This window comes from Homarus americanus, unplaced genomic scaffold, assembly GCF_018991925.1.
Source record: "Homarus americanus isolate GMGI-L3 unplaced genomic scaffold, GMGI_Hamer_2.0 scaffold367, whole genome shotgun sequence".
NCBI classification, from domain to species: Eukaryota; Metazoa; Arthropoda; class Malacostraca; order Decapoda; family Nephropidae; genus Homarus; species Homarus americanus.
This window is the reverse complement of record NW_024743709.1, coordinates 7,372,702-7,389,705: the sequence shown is the minus strand read 5'-3', so window position 1 is coordinate 7,389,705 and position 17,004 is coordinate 7,372,702. Positions and strand designations below refer to the sequence as shown.

General features: G+C 46.0%; 2 protein-coding genes across 2 annotated transcripts; both read right to left on the bottom strand.

Moving 5' to 3' along the window:
• Positions 1-1,617: 1,617 nt before the first annotated feature.
• On the bottom strand, positions 1,618-3,310 carry LOC121877376. The gene is made up of 3 exons (XM_042383112.1): positions 3,127-3,310; positions 1,910-2,077; positions 1,618-1,788 (listed from the first exon to the last, which is right to left on the bottom strand). Exons 1-3 carry the CDS (start codon positions 3,289-3,291, stop codon positions 1,678-1,680), a joined length of 444 nt encoding a protein of 147 aa, XP_042239046.1. The 5' UTR covers positions 3,292-3,310; the 3' UTR covers positions 1,618-1,677.
• Positions 3,311-5,095: 1,785 nt separating this feature from the next.
• Positions 5,096-9,535, bottom strand: LOC121877458 (glutamate receptor 3.6-like). The gene is made up of 4 exons (XM_042383223.1): positions 9,309-9,535; positions 6,806-7,077; positions 5,447-5,609; positions 5,096-5,131 (listed from the first exon to the last, which is right to left on the bottom strand). Exons 1-4 carry the CDS (start codon positions 9,510-9,512, stop codon positions 5,096-5,098), a joined length of 675 nt encoding a protein of 224 aa, XP_042239157.1. The 5' UTR covers positions 9,513-9,535.
• Positions 9,536-17,004: the final 7,469 nt, after the last annotated feature.

Here is a 17,004-nt window from a genome sequence, read left to right as displayed (position 1 = left end):
AACATAAATAAATAAAAGAATTTCGTTTGACGTCAAAAATTCGCCTGACTTAATAGCTTGATTTTTGACACTTGGGGTCATAAACGGATTTCGTTCAAATTTTATACAATAGTACTACTTCACATGCTGATTAACCTTGATATCTGCTATGATTTTATATCACACGCACACATACGTACATTTTAATGTTCGGCTGCCTTGATCATATGCTATAATATTTACATAATATGGTAACAAATACGGCTGTACTGTGTCTATGAATATGTATATTCTGATCAGAAAGCATTTGTTAAATTAGTTCTGTTTGTGTTTTTATGGGAAAGTTCACTGCATCATTTGTGAACGTAATTGGATTAAGTAGAAGCATGTGTGTGTGTAATGCTCACATCGACAAAAATCTGTTTCCATGATTATACAAGTTGTACCACAAACTGGTGTGAATATTTAGATAATTAGATTCCAGTTGTCTAAATACGGGTTCTGGTATAAACATTGTATGCATTGATTTTTTCCAGCCATCTACAGTAAAGTCCGTTTCTCTCTGGATGCGGCGGTGCAGTGCGGCACTGTTCTGTGTCGTCCACAACCTGCGGCCCAACGCGGCATTGTGTTCACCGAGGTCCGTCGGGTACTTCACTAGTAACAAGAAACGCGCCCCTGTTAGCTTTGTAGACTCTTGACCAACAATGAAAAGATTTTTTAATCCAACCTTCTCATATGAAGTGTTTAGTGAATATCATCACCCCATTACTACACCTTCTACTACACAAACACACTGACTAATAAAACACACACACACACACACACACACACACACACACACACACACACACACAAGAAGTAACACATTTTTTCCCTATACTTGTCCCCAGATGTGATTCTTTGTTACAATAAAGACTACCACAACACATTACGGTCCTCCAGCAGTTTGTTAACGAGTATATCTTCTGGTAATGTCACCTCAAAACACCATCCCATTCCAGTGCGACGTTGTGTTCATTACGTGGATGACTTAAACCAACACTTTGTATCCATAATATTGAGGTAATTAAGTATATTATATATAGGGAGAAATGATCTGTTTTTGACTGAGACATTTATTGTTGATGATGTGATAAGATTATGTGGGTTAGTCTTACATACCATAGAGATCTGTCATTATTATAGGGGTGAGTCATCGTTATAGGAGTCAGTCATCATTGCAGGGGTCAGTCATCGTTGCAGGGGTCAGTCATCGTTGCAGGGGTCAGTCATCGTTGCAGGGGTGAGTCATCGTTATAGGAGTCAGTCATCATTGCAGGGGTCAATCATCGTTGCAGGAATCGGTCATCGTTGGGTGAGTCATCGTTGCAGGAATCAGTCATCGTTGCAGGGGTCAGTCATCGTTGCAGGGGTGAGTCATCGTTATAGGAGTCAGTCATCATTGCAGGGGTCAGTCATCGTTGCAGGGGTCAGTCATCGTTATAGGAGTCAGTCATCATTGCAGGGGTCAGTCATCGTTATAGGAGTCAGTCATCATTGCAGGAATCAGTCATCGTTGCGGGGGTCAGTCATCATTGCAAGGGTCACTTCCCAAGGTAGAGTTATTGTACTAGGTGAGGGGAGGGGGGAAGAGGGGTATGGTGTCAGGTTGGGTCAAGGTAGTATTCCTTAATGCGTCGTATGGAGGAAAGAGACTCACGAAGCACAACACCTGGATGCCAGTTCTGTCACAAGGCTGAGGACGGCGGCCAGGTAACCTACACCCAGCACGATGAACGCCCCCTGCATGTGCTCCACCGTCAGCACCTACAGGAGAAACAACACTTTACTGAATCTCTCTCTCTCTCTCTCTCTCTCTCTCTCTCTCTCTCTCTCATATATCAGTGATGCATGGTGACCAATAACACACTGGCCCTTGGAGACCCACCTGAGGACCACTGGCAATGCGGTCCTGGTCGTGGAGACTCAGCCAGGAGGGTCGGTCGTCGTCCTCGTCGTCGTGGAGGCCATCATCAACGGTGGATTGGAGGCCTTGTGTCAACACCTCCTTGAACATCTTGTCTGTCAACCCCCCGGCCTGCATGTAGTGGATGGCCTGATGGAGACGGGAGGATTAATGCTGGGGACGGGAGGATTAATGCTGGAGACGGGAGGATTAATGCCTGAGACGGGAGGATTAATGCCTGGAGACGGAGGATTAATGCCTGAGAGGAGGATTAATGCCTGAGACGGAGGATTAATGCTGAGACGGAGGATTAACGACCGGAGGATTAATGCTGGAGGACCGGGAGGATTAATGCTGGGACGGGAGGATTAATGCTACGACGGAGGATTAATTGAGACGGGAGGATTAATGCTGGAGACGGGAGGATTAATGCTGGAGACGGGAGGATTAATGCTGGAGACGGGAGGATTAATGCTGGAGACGGGAGGATTAATGCTGGAGACGGGAGGATTAATGCTGGAGACGGGAGGATTAATGCTGGAGACGGGAGGATTAATGCTGGAGACGGGAGGATTAATGCTGGAGACGGGAGGATTAATGCTGGAGACGGGAGGATTAATGCTGGAGACGGGAGGATTAATGCTGGAGACGGGAGGATTAATGCTGCTGGCGACGGGGAGGCGATTAATGCTGGCGACGGAGGATTAATGCTGGCGACGGAGGATTAGGCGCTCGGAGACGGAGGATTAGTGCCCGAGACGGGAGGATTAGTGCCCGAGACGGGAGGATTAGTGCCCGAGACGGGAGGATTAGTGCCCGAGACGGGAGGATTAGTGCCCGAGACGGGAGGATTAATACTAAAGACGGGAGGATTAATACTAAAGACGGGAGGATTAATACTAAAGACGGGAGGATTAATACTAAAGACGGGAGGATTAATGCCTGAGACGGGAGGATTACTATGTATCTATGACTATCAGCTGTTGTTGTTAAGTGCCTGAGTCATCATGTTATAGGTTTATACTAAAGGGGGGATAAGGTGATTACGCCAGTAGGCCTAACTGTAGTTACCATGGCTCAAGTGGTGATTATCTTATCGTGGTCAAGTGGGAGGGAGGGTCACCATATCTCTCTCTCTCTCTCTCCTGACACACACACACACACACACACACACTCTATCCACCTAGTGTGTCCCTGACCTTATCCACGTAGGGTGTTAGAGGGGACTGCATGTTGAGAACCGCACTGACGCCGAAGGTAGCCAGGCACTCCTCCTGTATCCTGAGGGGGGACTCGCCTCTCCTGGTGGTGTAAAATCTCTTCTGGAGGAACTCGAGATGGTTCCTGTTCTCGATGAGTACCATGTCTCGCTTCTCGCTGATCTCTCTGTTGATGGCAGGCCGGAGGGTTAGGTGCACGGGTAGTGGGGAGGAAGTAGATCTTGATGCACGGGTAGTGGGGAGGAGGTCTTGATGCACAGGTAGTGGGGAGGAGGTCTTGATGCACGGGTAGTGGGGAGGAGGGGAGTTAAGATGCTGCATGCACGGGTAGTGGGGAGGAGGGTAAGTTAAGATGATGCACGGGTGTGGGGAGGAGGGTAAGTTAAGATGATGTACGGTAGTGGGAGAGGGTAGCTAAGATGATGCACGGGTAGGGGAGGAGGGTAAGTTAAGATGATGCACGGGTAGTGGGAGAGGTAAGTTAAGATGGGATGCACGGGTAGGGGGAGGAGGCACTAAGATGCACGGGTAGTGGGGAGGAGGGTAAGTTAAGATGATGCACGGGTAGGGAGGAGGTACAGATGATGCACGGGTGGAGAGGGAGGGTAAGTTAAGATGATGCACGGGTAGTGGGGAGGAGGGTAAGAAGATGATGCACGGGTAGGGGGAGGAGGGTGTTAAGATGATGCACGGGTAGTGGAGAGGAGGTAAGTTAAGATGATGCACGGTAGTGGAGAGGAGGGTGTTAAGAGATGCACGGGTAGTGGGAGGAGGGTAAGGTTAAGATGATGCACGGGTAGTTGGTACATGAGGATATAGAATAACTGAACTGTAACTATATTTGGAAATCTCTCTCTCTCTCTCTCACCTGAAGTAGGATTAGTGTCCTCCACGGCCTTGTAATTGGTAGTGAGGCACGGACGTTGGGGTTGTTCGGAGTTTGAAGATGGTGGTCCGTCTTGATAACTGACCACCGTGAGGCCGTCTCTTGTCCAGTTCCGCCAGGGCGTCCTGATTGCCGGCTCCACGCCTGGCATCGTGCACTGTTCATTTCGACCTCAGTTTCCTCCACCCCTGCTACCCTTCCACCCCAGTTTCTCCACCTCTGTTTCTCCACCCCAGTTTCTCCACCCTGTTTCCTCCACACCTCTGTTTCCTCCCACCTCTGTTTCCATCTCTGTTTCCTCCACCCCAGTTTCCCTCCACCCTGTTTCCTCCACCCCCACTCTCCACCTCTGTTTCCACCTCTGTTTCTCCACCCCTGCTCTCCAATTCTGTTTCCCACACCTCTGTTTCTCCACCTCTGTTTCCCTCCAATTGTTTCTCCATCTCTGCTTCTCCACCCCTGTTTCCTCCACCCCTGCCACCCTTCCACCCCTATTTCTCTCAATTCCTATTTCTCCAACTCTCTATTCTCCTTATTTCCTCCCTGTTTTCCTCCCCTCCACCCTGTTTCTCCACCCCTGCTACTCCTTCCACCCCTATTTCTCTACCTTTATTTCTCCACCCTATTCCTTATTTCTCCCCCCCTGTTTTCCTCCCCTGTTTTCCTCCTGTTTTCCTCCACCTCTTTCCTCCACCCCTATTTTCCTCCACCCCTATTTTCCTCCACCCTTATTTTCCTCCACCCCTATTTTCCTCCACCCCTGTTTTCCTCCACCCATGCTCCCCTCCACCTCTGCTGCCTTAATCCCCTTTACCTTTCAACCTATCCACCCGTTCCTCTTTCCACTCATCCACCGCTTCTTCCTTCCATCCATCCATTTTACTCCCCCTCCATCCTTCCACCTATCCATCCCTCCTTCTCTCCGCCATTTCCACCCTCTGTTGATATGGGTGAGTGTTGTAACTTGCTGTAGGTAATAACTGGCGTTGAGACACAAGCAACACCCTCTACGTGCTTCAGTTACCATAGCATCACCCTATAAATGCTTCAGTTACCATAGCATCACCCTATAAGTGCTTCAGTTGCCATAGCATCACCCTATAAGTGCGTCAGTTATCATAGCATCATCTTATATGTGCTTCAGTTACCATAACATCACCCTATAAGTGCTTCAGTTACCATAGCATCACCCTATAAGTGCTTCAGTTACCATAGCATCACCCTATAAGTGCTTCAGTTACCATAGCATCACCCTATAATTACTTCAGTTACCATAGCATCTCCCTAGCCAAAGATTTCTAGTTACTGCGAAATGAACTTCGTCTTATTTACTAGAGGATCACCCTAGGAGATGGTTAGTCGTCCTCATTATCACCCTAGTAATTATTGGCACACACACACACACACACACACCCTGGTGGTCATGAAGGCGGTGAGGTTGCCACTGAAGCTGACGCCGACAACGAAGCCCATTAGCAGCATGAGGATGGTGGGTACCCGGAGCCTGGTGGTGGCTGGTCCTCGCTGGCTCTGACACGTCAACATGCCCACCGTGTACACCAACGCCCTGCCCCAGCTGTTGACCCACACCACCGACACGAGGAGGAGGGTATATAATAAGACAGAGGGAATATAATAACAGACAGGGTGTAGGTTAATAGAGAGAAGACTGTATATACAATCATAGGATACATACTAACACGGAAACAGAGGGTAGAGAATGAATGAAGAACATGAGATATAGATGGAAATACCCATCACCGAGAAAGTTGGTGATGGGATATAACTAGTACACAATGTCTCTCAAATATTACAGCAGTTTACATTATGGTTTAGTGAAATGCGAATGAGAGGGAACGAGGGAAAAAAAGTCGAGTAGTGGGAGAGAGGGGACGAGAATGAGAGAGATGGGGGGAACTGGCAAAAAAAAAAAGATGAAACTCAAACGCTAGTAAGAGGAAAAAATGTCCTACTGACAACATCACAGATTCATATTGAACTCTAGTAAAAAGTTATCGTGTCAGTGTCAGTGTTTACCCACACAGGAGCACACACTCGTCACGCTGCCAGAGCCAACATACCCTCCACACTCCACTATTTATTGCTCAACACCGACCTTTAACAGCAACTCCCCCTCTCCTCGTCACCACCGATACTACCACTCTTACATACACGCACATGGAGTAGTGCTACATACACCACCACCACCGCTGTCACACCACAACTACCACACTACTGGAAGGAACTGACGTGGTGTTTACATTCTCTTACAATCTCCCCGCTACCACCAGAAACACCTTCAGAATTCTGGACCATTTGGCCTTAACACCACCTCCATCAAATACAATCACCTGTACTGTAGCTTATTCCTTCAGCAATATTCTCCTTACTCCAATGGTCCCCTCCCCCTTCACAGCCACACTCCTTCAGTCACCACTTGCCCACACAACCTCAACCACCACATTCCCCTCATTCCGCGCGATCATAACCTTTCCTCAATAATTCAGCGCCACCTTCAGAGCTAGAGATTCAGTCATATGTGTACACCACCTGTCCCTCACCCACTTTCAGCCTTACACAAATCTTTTTCCCAAACATAAATAAGTCACACTTGTGTGTCCTATGAGTATCCGTACAGTATTCGACATGCTTTGGTCCACCATCTTTATACTATAGCTAAAGGGAATAAGGCGGATACCTTCTCAGATCTCCAGTTAGGGTGTATATTTTGCGCAAGAAATTTTAAGAATTCTGATCCTGATTGACACTTACCTGTAGAACTGAGGGTGATCCGGCAGGTGGACAAGAGAGCGGGCGATGGCCGGGTAAATGAGGGTGACGACTCCCAGGGTGGCCGCCAGGGTGCTCCAGACCACCAGGGAGAAGGGAGACCCCAGAGCCATCCATCGGGGCAGCTCTCGAGGCACTGGGGTGATGAAACACGCATGCTCATACGTGTAAGGGTAGGTGAACTTGGCGAAGTAGATGCGTCGTATGTCAAGGAATATGTTGCCCACACCTATGTCCCCGTCTCCCACGCCCACCTGCCCACACACACACACACACTGAGTCAGATACAGGTTATGAACACCTGAAAAACTAGAAAACTAAGAGAAAGTGAAGCCTTTTGAAGGTAGAGAAGACAAGGAGAACTTGGGAGTGAGGAAGAGGAAGGACACAGGAGGAAGATAGGGGAACCAAGAAAGAAGCAGGAACAAGATTACTACTGCCGCTCTATATCATTACAGACACCAGTTCTGTCACCACTAATATTACCTTCAAGAGTCACAAGTCCCACTCAATGTTTCGTCTTCTATGAGTTCCACCTTGAGGAAAATTTTTAAACCCAACATGAAAAAAATACCTCCCTCGCGCGCTAAACGATACATCCATCAGTCGGGTTAACAAAGAGGGAATTGAGTTAACCAAACGCAACTGGAACAAAAAATTGACTGAAGTTGTGTTTCTCTCTCTCTCTCTCTCTCTCTCTCTCTCTCTCTCTCTCATCCCCTGTTTATAAATATTGTCGTCGTCAATATATCACCGAGGACATGTTAGCAGCATCACGCGCCCGTAATGGGAGTGTCAACAGAAAATACATAATTCTTCTGACCTGGCCAGAATCATTCATGCCCACGTCAAAGGTAAATGATGACCCCAACCTTTAACATAGAGGGGGGAAAAATATTGGACTTGTAGAATATTGGTATACAGTATTCCGTGTGCATTTATATTTTAGTCCCCGGTTTCAAGCTCTTCTCGTTTTCTATTATCTATAAGGAAGAAATCAGGTCTTAGGTGTTTGTAATGTTTATAATCTGTTTCTTAGACCCTGTGCTAGCCTTGATGTTTTATTTATGTGGATATTAACTCTCTCTCTCTCTCTCTCTCTCTCTCTCAAAACTTAATAAGAAGAAAATTTACTAAATGAGAACGTTGTCGACTGTCTGTTATCTAATCAAATATTTACACCCTTTATAATATCCCCAAATTTCTGGTGGAATACATTTGAGTGCCTGGTGAACATTGTAAAGGAGAGTCTCACCACGCGTACCCTGATTTTCATTGGTAGGTGATATTTCCATCGTGATTTTTTTTTTTCGTCTTTTCCAACCAATCATCGCGGATAGGACCCATGGGCTCACCCAATCAGCGTCCTCTATATCCAATTCTGAGCGATTAATGAACCAATAGATGCCTTAGATTTCACTTTAAGGCCCCCATGCCAACTAGCTACTGCACACACACACACACAGGAGGAGGGGTAAGGTGTACTCTGTGGTTACTCTATTTTTGTTTTTATCTTGTGTCATCATCTGGGCGTTAACTCAGGCCCTATATTTTAGTGAGCAAGTTCAAATTTAGACATAATAGTGATCAAGTACTTAGACATTTTTTGTTTTACGTGTATTTTGTTTTATTTTTATTTTGTTTATTTTATAGGGAGGAGGAGCTCTGTAATGAAAGACAAAAGTCGTGTCGTGAAATTTGGTGAAAACATATGCCGGTGGGCTAAAACTTTTGGTCCGCTCTGCCTTGTGGTAGGGGGCTCTCATAATGTTTCATGAGTTATATTTAATCTTCGGACAAAACCGCGACACGGGTTTTGTCTTTGATTGTACACTAACATGACACTACTTGTAAACGAAAGGTTCAGTTGGCTTGTGGGTGGAATTTTTTAACATTTTAGCTCACATAACGTGTCAACACTGGCCGTGGGAAGATATTTGTAAGCTTTTATACAATCGTACCACGTGAGTGCTTCATCAGGGACTGACATACACACTCTCTGTAGCAAGACAACATAAGGGGAAACAATTAGTACTCCTATAATCCAGCCGAGAAAATTAGATAATTTACTCATACATTCTTAAACATTAATAACAATAATATATAATGAACATTGAAAGTTATTTATATTTCTCAATGAAACGTTTCTTCCTCATTACGAGGCATTTCAAATACCAGATGATAATAAAGCTCCGCTGACAGTAGCATCGTTAGGCCATCTATTCAACATGTTAAATTGCCGGCCTTTAAAACGGATCTGACATCTCCACAGATTGTTAGCACTAATTGTGGCATCATTTTGTAATCATCTCGTGCCATTTAATCTCCAACTATCGCCCACAAATCATTGCCTCTGAGACTTACTGACCTAACAGTTAGTGTGGGTGCCACAAGGCAGTACACTCACAGTAACCAATCATTACCCCAGGAACCATCACACCTGTTGACCTCCTCTGACCATCAGTGACTTGTCCTGGTGGCTCACCTGGCCGACGATGCCGGTGTAGGTGCCGTTGTCGTAGAGGCGGCCCCAGAGGCTGGGCCCTGGGTGTCTCCACTGCACCGTGAAGTTGAGGTAGCGAGCCAGCAATATGATGAAGGACACGTCTTGGCCTCCTAAGGGATGTAAACTGCCCCCTTCCTCCCCCTCGACGAACACAGAGGGAGGGAAGGGGAAGGTCTTCACCATCAGGGGGTGGCCCTCTAAGTCTGCTAGCTGTTAGGAGTGGGGGAGGAGGGGGGTATTGAAGAGCTGATGAAGCGGCCTGGGAGGTAGATAACTTACGGCCATTAATGGGACATAGAAGGATATAATGAGTAAGAGATAGCAGACGGCCATGAGTGAAAGATAACTGGCATTTGGGATCGAGAGATAACTGGGTATCGTGAAAGACAGAAAACACTCATAAGTAAACCTAGTAACAGCTTATGATGAGTGAGAGATAGCAGGTTAACATGAGTGAGAGATAGCAGGTTAACACGAGTGAGAGATAGCAGGTTAACACGAGTGAGAGATAGCAGGTTAACATGAGTGAGAGATAGCAGGTTAGCATGAGTGAGAGATAGCAGGTTAACATGAGTGAGAGATAGCAGGTTAGCATGAGTGAGAGATAGCAGGTTAACATGGGTGAGAGATAGCAGGTTAACATGAGTGAGAGATAGCAGGTTAACACGAGTGAGAGATAGCAGGTTAACATGAGTGAGAGATAGCAGGTTAGCATGAGTGAGAGATAGCAGGTTAGCATGAGTGAGAGATAGCAGGTTAGCATGAGTGAGAGATAGCAGGTTAACATGAGTGAGAGATAGCAGGTTAGCATGAGTGAGAGATAGCAGGTTAGCATGAGTGAGAGATAGCAGGTTAGCATGAGTGAGAGATAGCAGGTTAGCATGAGTGAGAGATAGCAGGTTAGCATGAGTGAGAGATAGCAGGTTAGCATGGGTGAGAGATAGCAGGTTAACATGAGTGAGAGATAGCAGGTTAACATGAGTGAGAGATAGCAGGTTAGCATGAGTGAGAGATAGCAGGTTAGCATGAGTGAGAGATAGCAGGTTAACATGGGTGAGAGATAGCAGGTTAGCATGAGTGAGAGATAGCAGGTTAACACGAGTGAGAGATAGCAGGTTAACACGAGTGAGAGATAGCAGGTTAACACGAGTGAGAGATAGCAGGTTAACACGAGTGAGAGATAGCAGGTTAACATGAGTGAGAGATAGCAGGTTAGCATGAGTGAGAGATAGCAGGTTAGCATGAGTGAGAGATAGCAGGTTACTATGGGAGAGATAAAGGCACACGAGGAGAGAGATAGTGCAGGTTGAAGCATGAGGAGATAGCAGGTTAGCACAAGTGAGGAGAGATAGCAGGTTAAATATAGTAGGAGATAGTACAATATGGGTGAGAGAGAAGCAGGTTAACATGGGTGAGAGATAGCAGGTTAGCATGAGGAGAGATAGCAGGTTAATATGGGTGAGAGATAGCAGGTTAACATGGGTGAGAGATAGCAGGTTAGGGCATGAGGAGAGATAGCAGGTTAACACATGAGTGAGGAGGAGAGCAGGCAACATGGGCAGGAGGTTATGTTAGCATGAGGAGAGATAGTATATAATACGAGTGAGAGATAGCAGGTTATCACAGAGTGAGAGATAGCAGGTTAACATGGGGTGAGAGGATAGCAGGTTAGCAAGGAGGAGAGAGAAGCAGGTTAACACGAGTGAGATAGCAGGTTAACATGGGTGAGAGATAGCATAGCATGAGGAGAGATAGCAGGTTAATATGGGTGAGAGATAGCAGGTTAACACGAGTGAGAGATAGCAGGTTAGCATGAGTGAGAGATAGTGCTAAAGTATGAGGAGAGATAGCAGGTTAACATGGGTGAGAGAGAGATAGCAGGTTAACATGGGTGAGATAGCAGGTTAGCATGAGTGAGAGATAGCAGGTTAACACGAGGAGAGATAGCAGGTTAGCAAGGAGTGAGAGATAGTAAGGTTAATATGGTGAGAGAGAAAGCAGGTTAGGCATGATGAGAGATAGCAGGTTAACACGAGTGAGATAGCAGGCTAATACGAGAGAGAGATAGCAGGTTAATATGGGTGTGGAGAGACAGGTGCTAGCATGAGTGAGAGATAGCAGGTTAACACGAGTGAGAGATATAGCAGGTTAACACGGAGTGAGAGATAGCAGGCGTTAACATAAGTGGCATAGATAGCAGGTTATATGAGTGAGAGATAGAAGCTAACACAGAGTGAGAGATAGAGGTTAACACGAGTGAGAGATAAAGCAGGTTAACACGAGTGAGAGATAGCAGGTTAATATGGGTGAGAGATAGCAGGTTAGCATGAGGGAGAGATAGCAGGTTAACACGAGGAGAGAGATAGCAGGCTAATATGGGTGAGAGATAGCAGGTTAGCATGAGTGAGAGATAGCAGGCTAACACGAGTAGAGTAGGTTAACACGAGGAGAGATAGCAGGTTAATAAAGGGGTGAGAGAGATAGCAGGTTAGCATGAGTGAGAGATAGCAGGTTAGCATGAGTGAGAGATAGCAGGTTAACACGAGTGAGATAGCAGGTTAACACGAGGAGAGATAGCAGGCTAATATGGGTGAGAGATAGCAGGTTAGCATAAGGAGAGATAGCAGGTTAACACGAGTGGAGAGAGATAGCAGGTTAACATAAGTGAGAGATAGCAGGTTAGGCATGAGGAGAGATAGCAGGTTAACATGGGTGAGAGATAGCAGGTTAACACGAGTGAGAGATAGCAGGTTAGCATGAGGTGAGAGATAGCAGGTTAGATGAGTGAGAGATAGCAGGTTAATATGGGTGAGGGAGATAGGCAGGTTAATATGGGTGAGAGATAGCAGGTTAGTATGAGTGAGAGATACAGTTATATAATTACGAGTGAGAGATAGCAGGTTAGTATGAGTGAGAGATAGCAGGTTAACATGGGGTGAGAGATAGCAGGTTAGCAGCGAGGAGAGAGGATATAGCAGGTTAACACGAGTGAGAGATAGCAGGTTAACACGAGTGAGGAGATAGCAGGCTGGTACACGAGTGAGAGATAGCAGGTTAACATGGGTGAGAGATAGCAGGTTAGTATGAGTGAGAGGGCAAGGCATCATGTAGAGATAGTAGGTTAACACGAGGAGAGAGGATAGCAGGCTACTGCGTGAGAGATAGCAGGTTAGCACACATGAGGAGAGATAGCAGGTTAAACACTGAGTGAGAGATAGCAGGTTAACACGAGTAGAGATAGCAGGTTAACATGGGTGAGAGATAGCAGGTTAGCATGAGTGAGAGATAGCAGGTTAACACGAGGAGAGATAGAGGTTAACATGGGTGAGAGATAGCAGGTTAGTTATGAGTGAGAGATAGCAGGTTAGCTATGGGTAGGAGATAGCAGGTTACGAGGGAGAGATAGTAGGTTAGTATGAGTGAGATAGCAGGTTAGCATGAGTGAGAGATAGCAGGTTGGGTCATGGGTGAGAGATAGCAGGTTAATATGGGTAGAGAGATAAGTTTAGGTTAGTAAGGAGTGAGAGATAGCAGGTTAACACGAGTGGAGAGATAGCAGGTTAGCATGAGTGAGAGATAGCAGGTTAATATAAGTGAGAGATAGCAGGTTAGCATGAGTGAGAGATAGCAGGTTAACATGGGTGAGAGATAGCAGGTTAGCATGAGTGAGAGATAGCAGAGATAGCAGGTTAGTGACAGGTTAATGCTGGGCATATAAAGGGCATGAGAGATAGGAGATAAGCAGGTTAACAGGTTAACATAGGAGGTTGATGAGCAGGTTAGCAGCAGGTTAACATGGTGAGATGAGAGATAGCAGGTTAGGAGGAGAGATAGCAGGTTAAGCATGAGTGAGAGAGCAGTGCAGAGAGATGAGAGATAGCAGGTTAGCACACACGAGGCAGGTTAGATGGTTAGCAGGTTAACACGAGAGATAGCAGGTTATAGCAGGTTAAATACTTTGAGGAGAGATAGCAGGTTAGGTTAACACGGAGGATGGGAGATAGCAGGTTAGAGTGAGAGATAGTAGGTTAACATGGGTGGAGAGATAGAAGAAAGGAGGAGATAGCAGGTTAGATGAGGAGATAGCAGGTTAACACGCATGAGTGAGGTTAACAAGGGTGGAGAGGATAGCAGGTTAACAGGTTAACACGAGTGAGAGATAGCATTAGCATGGGTGAGATAGCAGGTTAGGAGAGATAGCAGTTAAATAGGAAAGGGTTAACACGAGAGAGATACAGGTTAGCATGAGGAGCAGGTTATGGTGAGAGGATAGCAGGTTGTAAGAGAGACAGGTTGAAGGAGTATGCAGGTAGAGATATAGCAGGTTAGCATGAGGAGAGATGCAGGTTAGATGAGAGATAGCAGGTTAACACGAGGAGATAGCAGGTTGGCATATGGGTGAGAGATAGCAGGGTTAGCAAGGAGTGAGAGGCAGGTTAACACTGAGTGAAAGAGAGATAGCAGGTTAGTGAGAGATAGAGATAGCAGGTTAGCATGAGTGAGAGATAGCAGGTTAATACAGGAGAGATATGGATGAGGAGAGATAGCAGGTTAGCATGGTGAGAGAGATAGCATGTGTTAGCATGAGGGTGAGAGATAGCTAGGTGAGGAGATAGCATGGGTGAGAGATAACATGCAGGCGAATATGGTGAGAGATAGCATGAGATAGAGAGATGGAAGCAAGGGTTAACATGGGTGAGAGATAGCAGGTTAGCATGAGGAGAGATAGAGAGAGATAGCAGGTTAGCATGCGAGTGAGAGATAGCAGGTTAACATGAGTGAGAGATAGCAGGTTAGCATGAGTGAGAGATAGCAGGTTAGCATGGTGAGAGATAGAGATAGCAGGTTAGCATGAAAGAGAGATAGGGAATACGAGTGAGACAGGTTAGCATGAGTGAGAGATAGCAGGTTAACACGAGAGAGATAGCAGGTTAGGCAGAGATAGCAGGTTAATATGGGTGAGAGAGATAGCATTAGCATGGGTGAGGTTAACATAGCAGGTTAGGGCATGGGTGAGAGATAGCAGGTGGGTGAGAGATAGCAGGTTAGCATGAGTGAGAGATAGCAGGTTAACATGGGTGAGATAGCAGGTTAGTATGGGTGAGAGATAGCAGGTTAGCATGAGTGAGAGATAGCAGGTTAGCATGGGAGAGATAGCAGGTTAACATGCGAGTGAGAGATAGCAGGTTGAAGATGGGGTGAGAGATAGCAGGTTAAATGGGGTGAGAGATAGCAGGTTAGCATGAGTGAGAGATAGCAGGTTAGCATGGGGTGAGAGATAAAGAAGCAGCATGAGTGAGAGATAGCAGGTTAGCATGGGTGAGAGATAGCAGGTTAGCATGGGTGAGAGATAGCAGGTTAGCATGAGTTAGGCATGAGAGAGAGATAGCAGGTTAGCATGGGTGAGATATAAGCAGGTTAGGCATGAGGTGAGATAGCAGGTTAACATGGGTGAGAGATGAAGGTTAGGTTAGCAGCGGTGAGAGATAGCAGGTTGATAGCAGCAGAGATGGAGAGGATAGTAGAGAGGAGGAGAGATAGCAGGTTAGCATGGGAGAGAAGAGCATGAGAGATAGGCAGGTTAAAGGTTAGCAGGTTACATGGGAGAGATGGTTAGAGATAGGTTAGCAGGTTAGCAGGTTAGCATGAGGAGAGATAGCAGGTTGATAGCAGGTTAGGGGTGAGAGATAGCAGGTTAGCATGGTGAGAGATAGCAGGTTAGCAGGTTAACATGAGTGAGGTTAGATAGCAGGTTAGCATGGGTGAGAGATAGCAGGGTGAGAAATAGCAGGTTAGTATAAAGAGATAGCAGGTTAACATGAGTGAGAGATAGCAGGTTAGCATGGGTGAGAGATAGCAGGTTAGCATGAGGTGAGAGATAGCAGGTTAGCATGAGTGAGAGATAGCAGGTTAACATGAGGAGAGATATAGGTTAGCATGATAGCAGGTTAGCATGGTTAGCAATGATAGAGAGATAGCAGGTTAGCATGGGTGAGAGATAGCAGGTTAGCATGGGTGTAGCAGGTTAGCAGGTTAGCATGGGTGAGAGATAGCATGTGAGAGATAGCAGGTTAACATGGGAGAGATAGCAGGTTAACATGGGGTGAGAGATAGCAAGGTTAGCATGAGTGAGAGATAGCAGGTTAGCAAGGTGGGGAGAGATAGCAGGTTAGGTGGTGAGATAGCAGGTTAGATGGCAGTGAGAGATAGCAGGTTAGCATGAGTGAGAGATAGCAGGTTAACATGAGTGAGAGATAAAGCAGGTTAGCATGAGTGAGAGAGGCAGGTTAACATGGCAGAGAGATAGCAGGTTAGCATAGGAGGATAGCAGGTTAGGCAAAGTCATTAATGAGATATAAAGGGCTGGTATGAGTTAGATGAGCGTTATGAAAGAAGAAAACTTAATAGGTTTAACTAAAAAAAATTCTCTCTCCCCTTTCCTGGGAAACAGTTCACCTCGCCTGAGGAGGCTGCCGCCCGGGAGACCTTGGCCAGGAAACGGAAGGTCGTCTCGCTGTACAGCCAGTGTGTCCAGATATCTGCCTCGTCCTCCTTCCTGCCGGGCCTGCCACACACAATCAGTCCTGTCAGTTTACTGCACTACATATGTCTGCCATTAGTGTGAGCTTACTACACAGCATATGTCTGCCAGTACACTACAATTGTCTACCATAGTGTGAGCTTACTACACAAAATATGTCTGCCGGCACACAAAATGTCTGCCATTAGTGTGAGCTTACTACACTACATATGTCTGCCAGTAGTGTGAGCTTGCTACACTACAGATGTCTGCCAGTAGTGTGAACTTATTACTCCTGAATGTGAAGGATTATGGCGGGATGGTTAACCAGGGTTCCAAAATTTACAATAAGAACATTATTATTTTGGACGTCACTATTATCTCAGTGTCATCATACCTTTAATTATTATGTTGGAGATAAAAAACAAATATTGCACTACATAAATAAGATAGAAACGTCCGTTATTGAAAGAGGAATTAAGATTATTATACAGGTGATGTTATGGAGAGAAGTCAACGAATGGACTTTTAATTCCAATAAGTAATGTTCGAGGGCTTTTGCTTTTATTCGCGGCTTTTGCTTTTTATTCACCGTTTTTTTTAATCATGGGCTTTTGTTTTGTTTTGTTTTTTAACACTATACTAACCCAACTGGTGAATATTATAAGGGCTGCCAACGTCATATATGAATTATTTTTACTTTAATATCACTGTTTCAAATATTAATGGGTAGAGCTGAGGAGAAATACGACTCATTACCCAGCAACTCGACTGTGTACTTCAGGTGTATAGAGCGAGACGCATTAAGAGTATCCCACTAATATGAGAGGTGGAAGGTCTTCAGTGAGTCATTTGTTCCCTTCACTCGCCACCCTCCAGTGTTCCCTTCACTCACCACCTTTCAGTGTTCCCTTCACTCGCCACCCTCCAGTGTTCCCTTCACTCGCCACCTTTCAGTGTTCCCTTCACTCGCCACCCTCCAACGTTCCCTTCACTCGCCACCCTCCAACGTTCCCTTCACTCGCCACCCTCCAACGTTCCCTTCACTCGCCACCCTCCAGTGTTCCCTTCACTCATCACCCTCCACGCAGTTGATAATTAGGCTAATTGGGAGTATCTCTCATTGATAAACTTGTTACACTACACAATATTAAA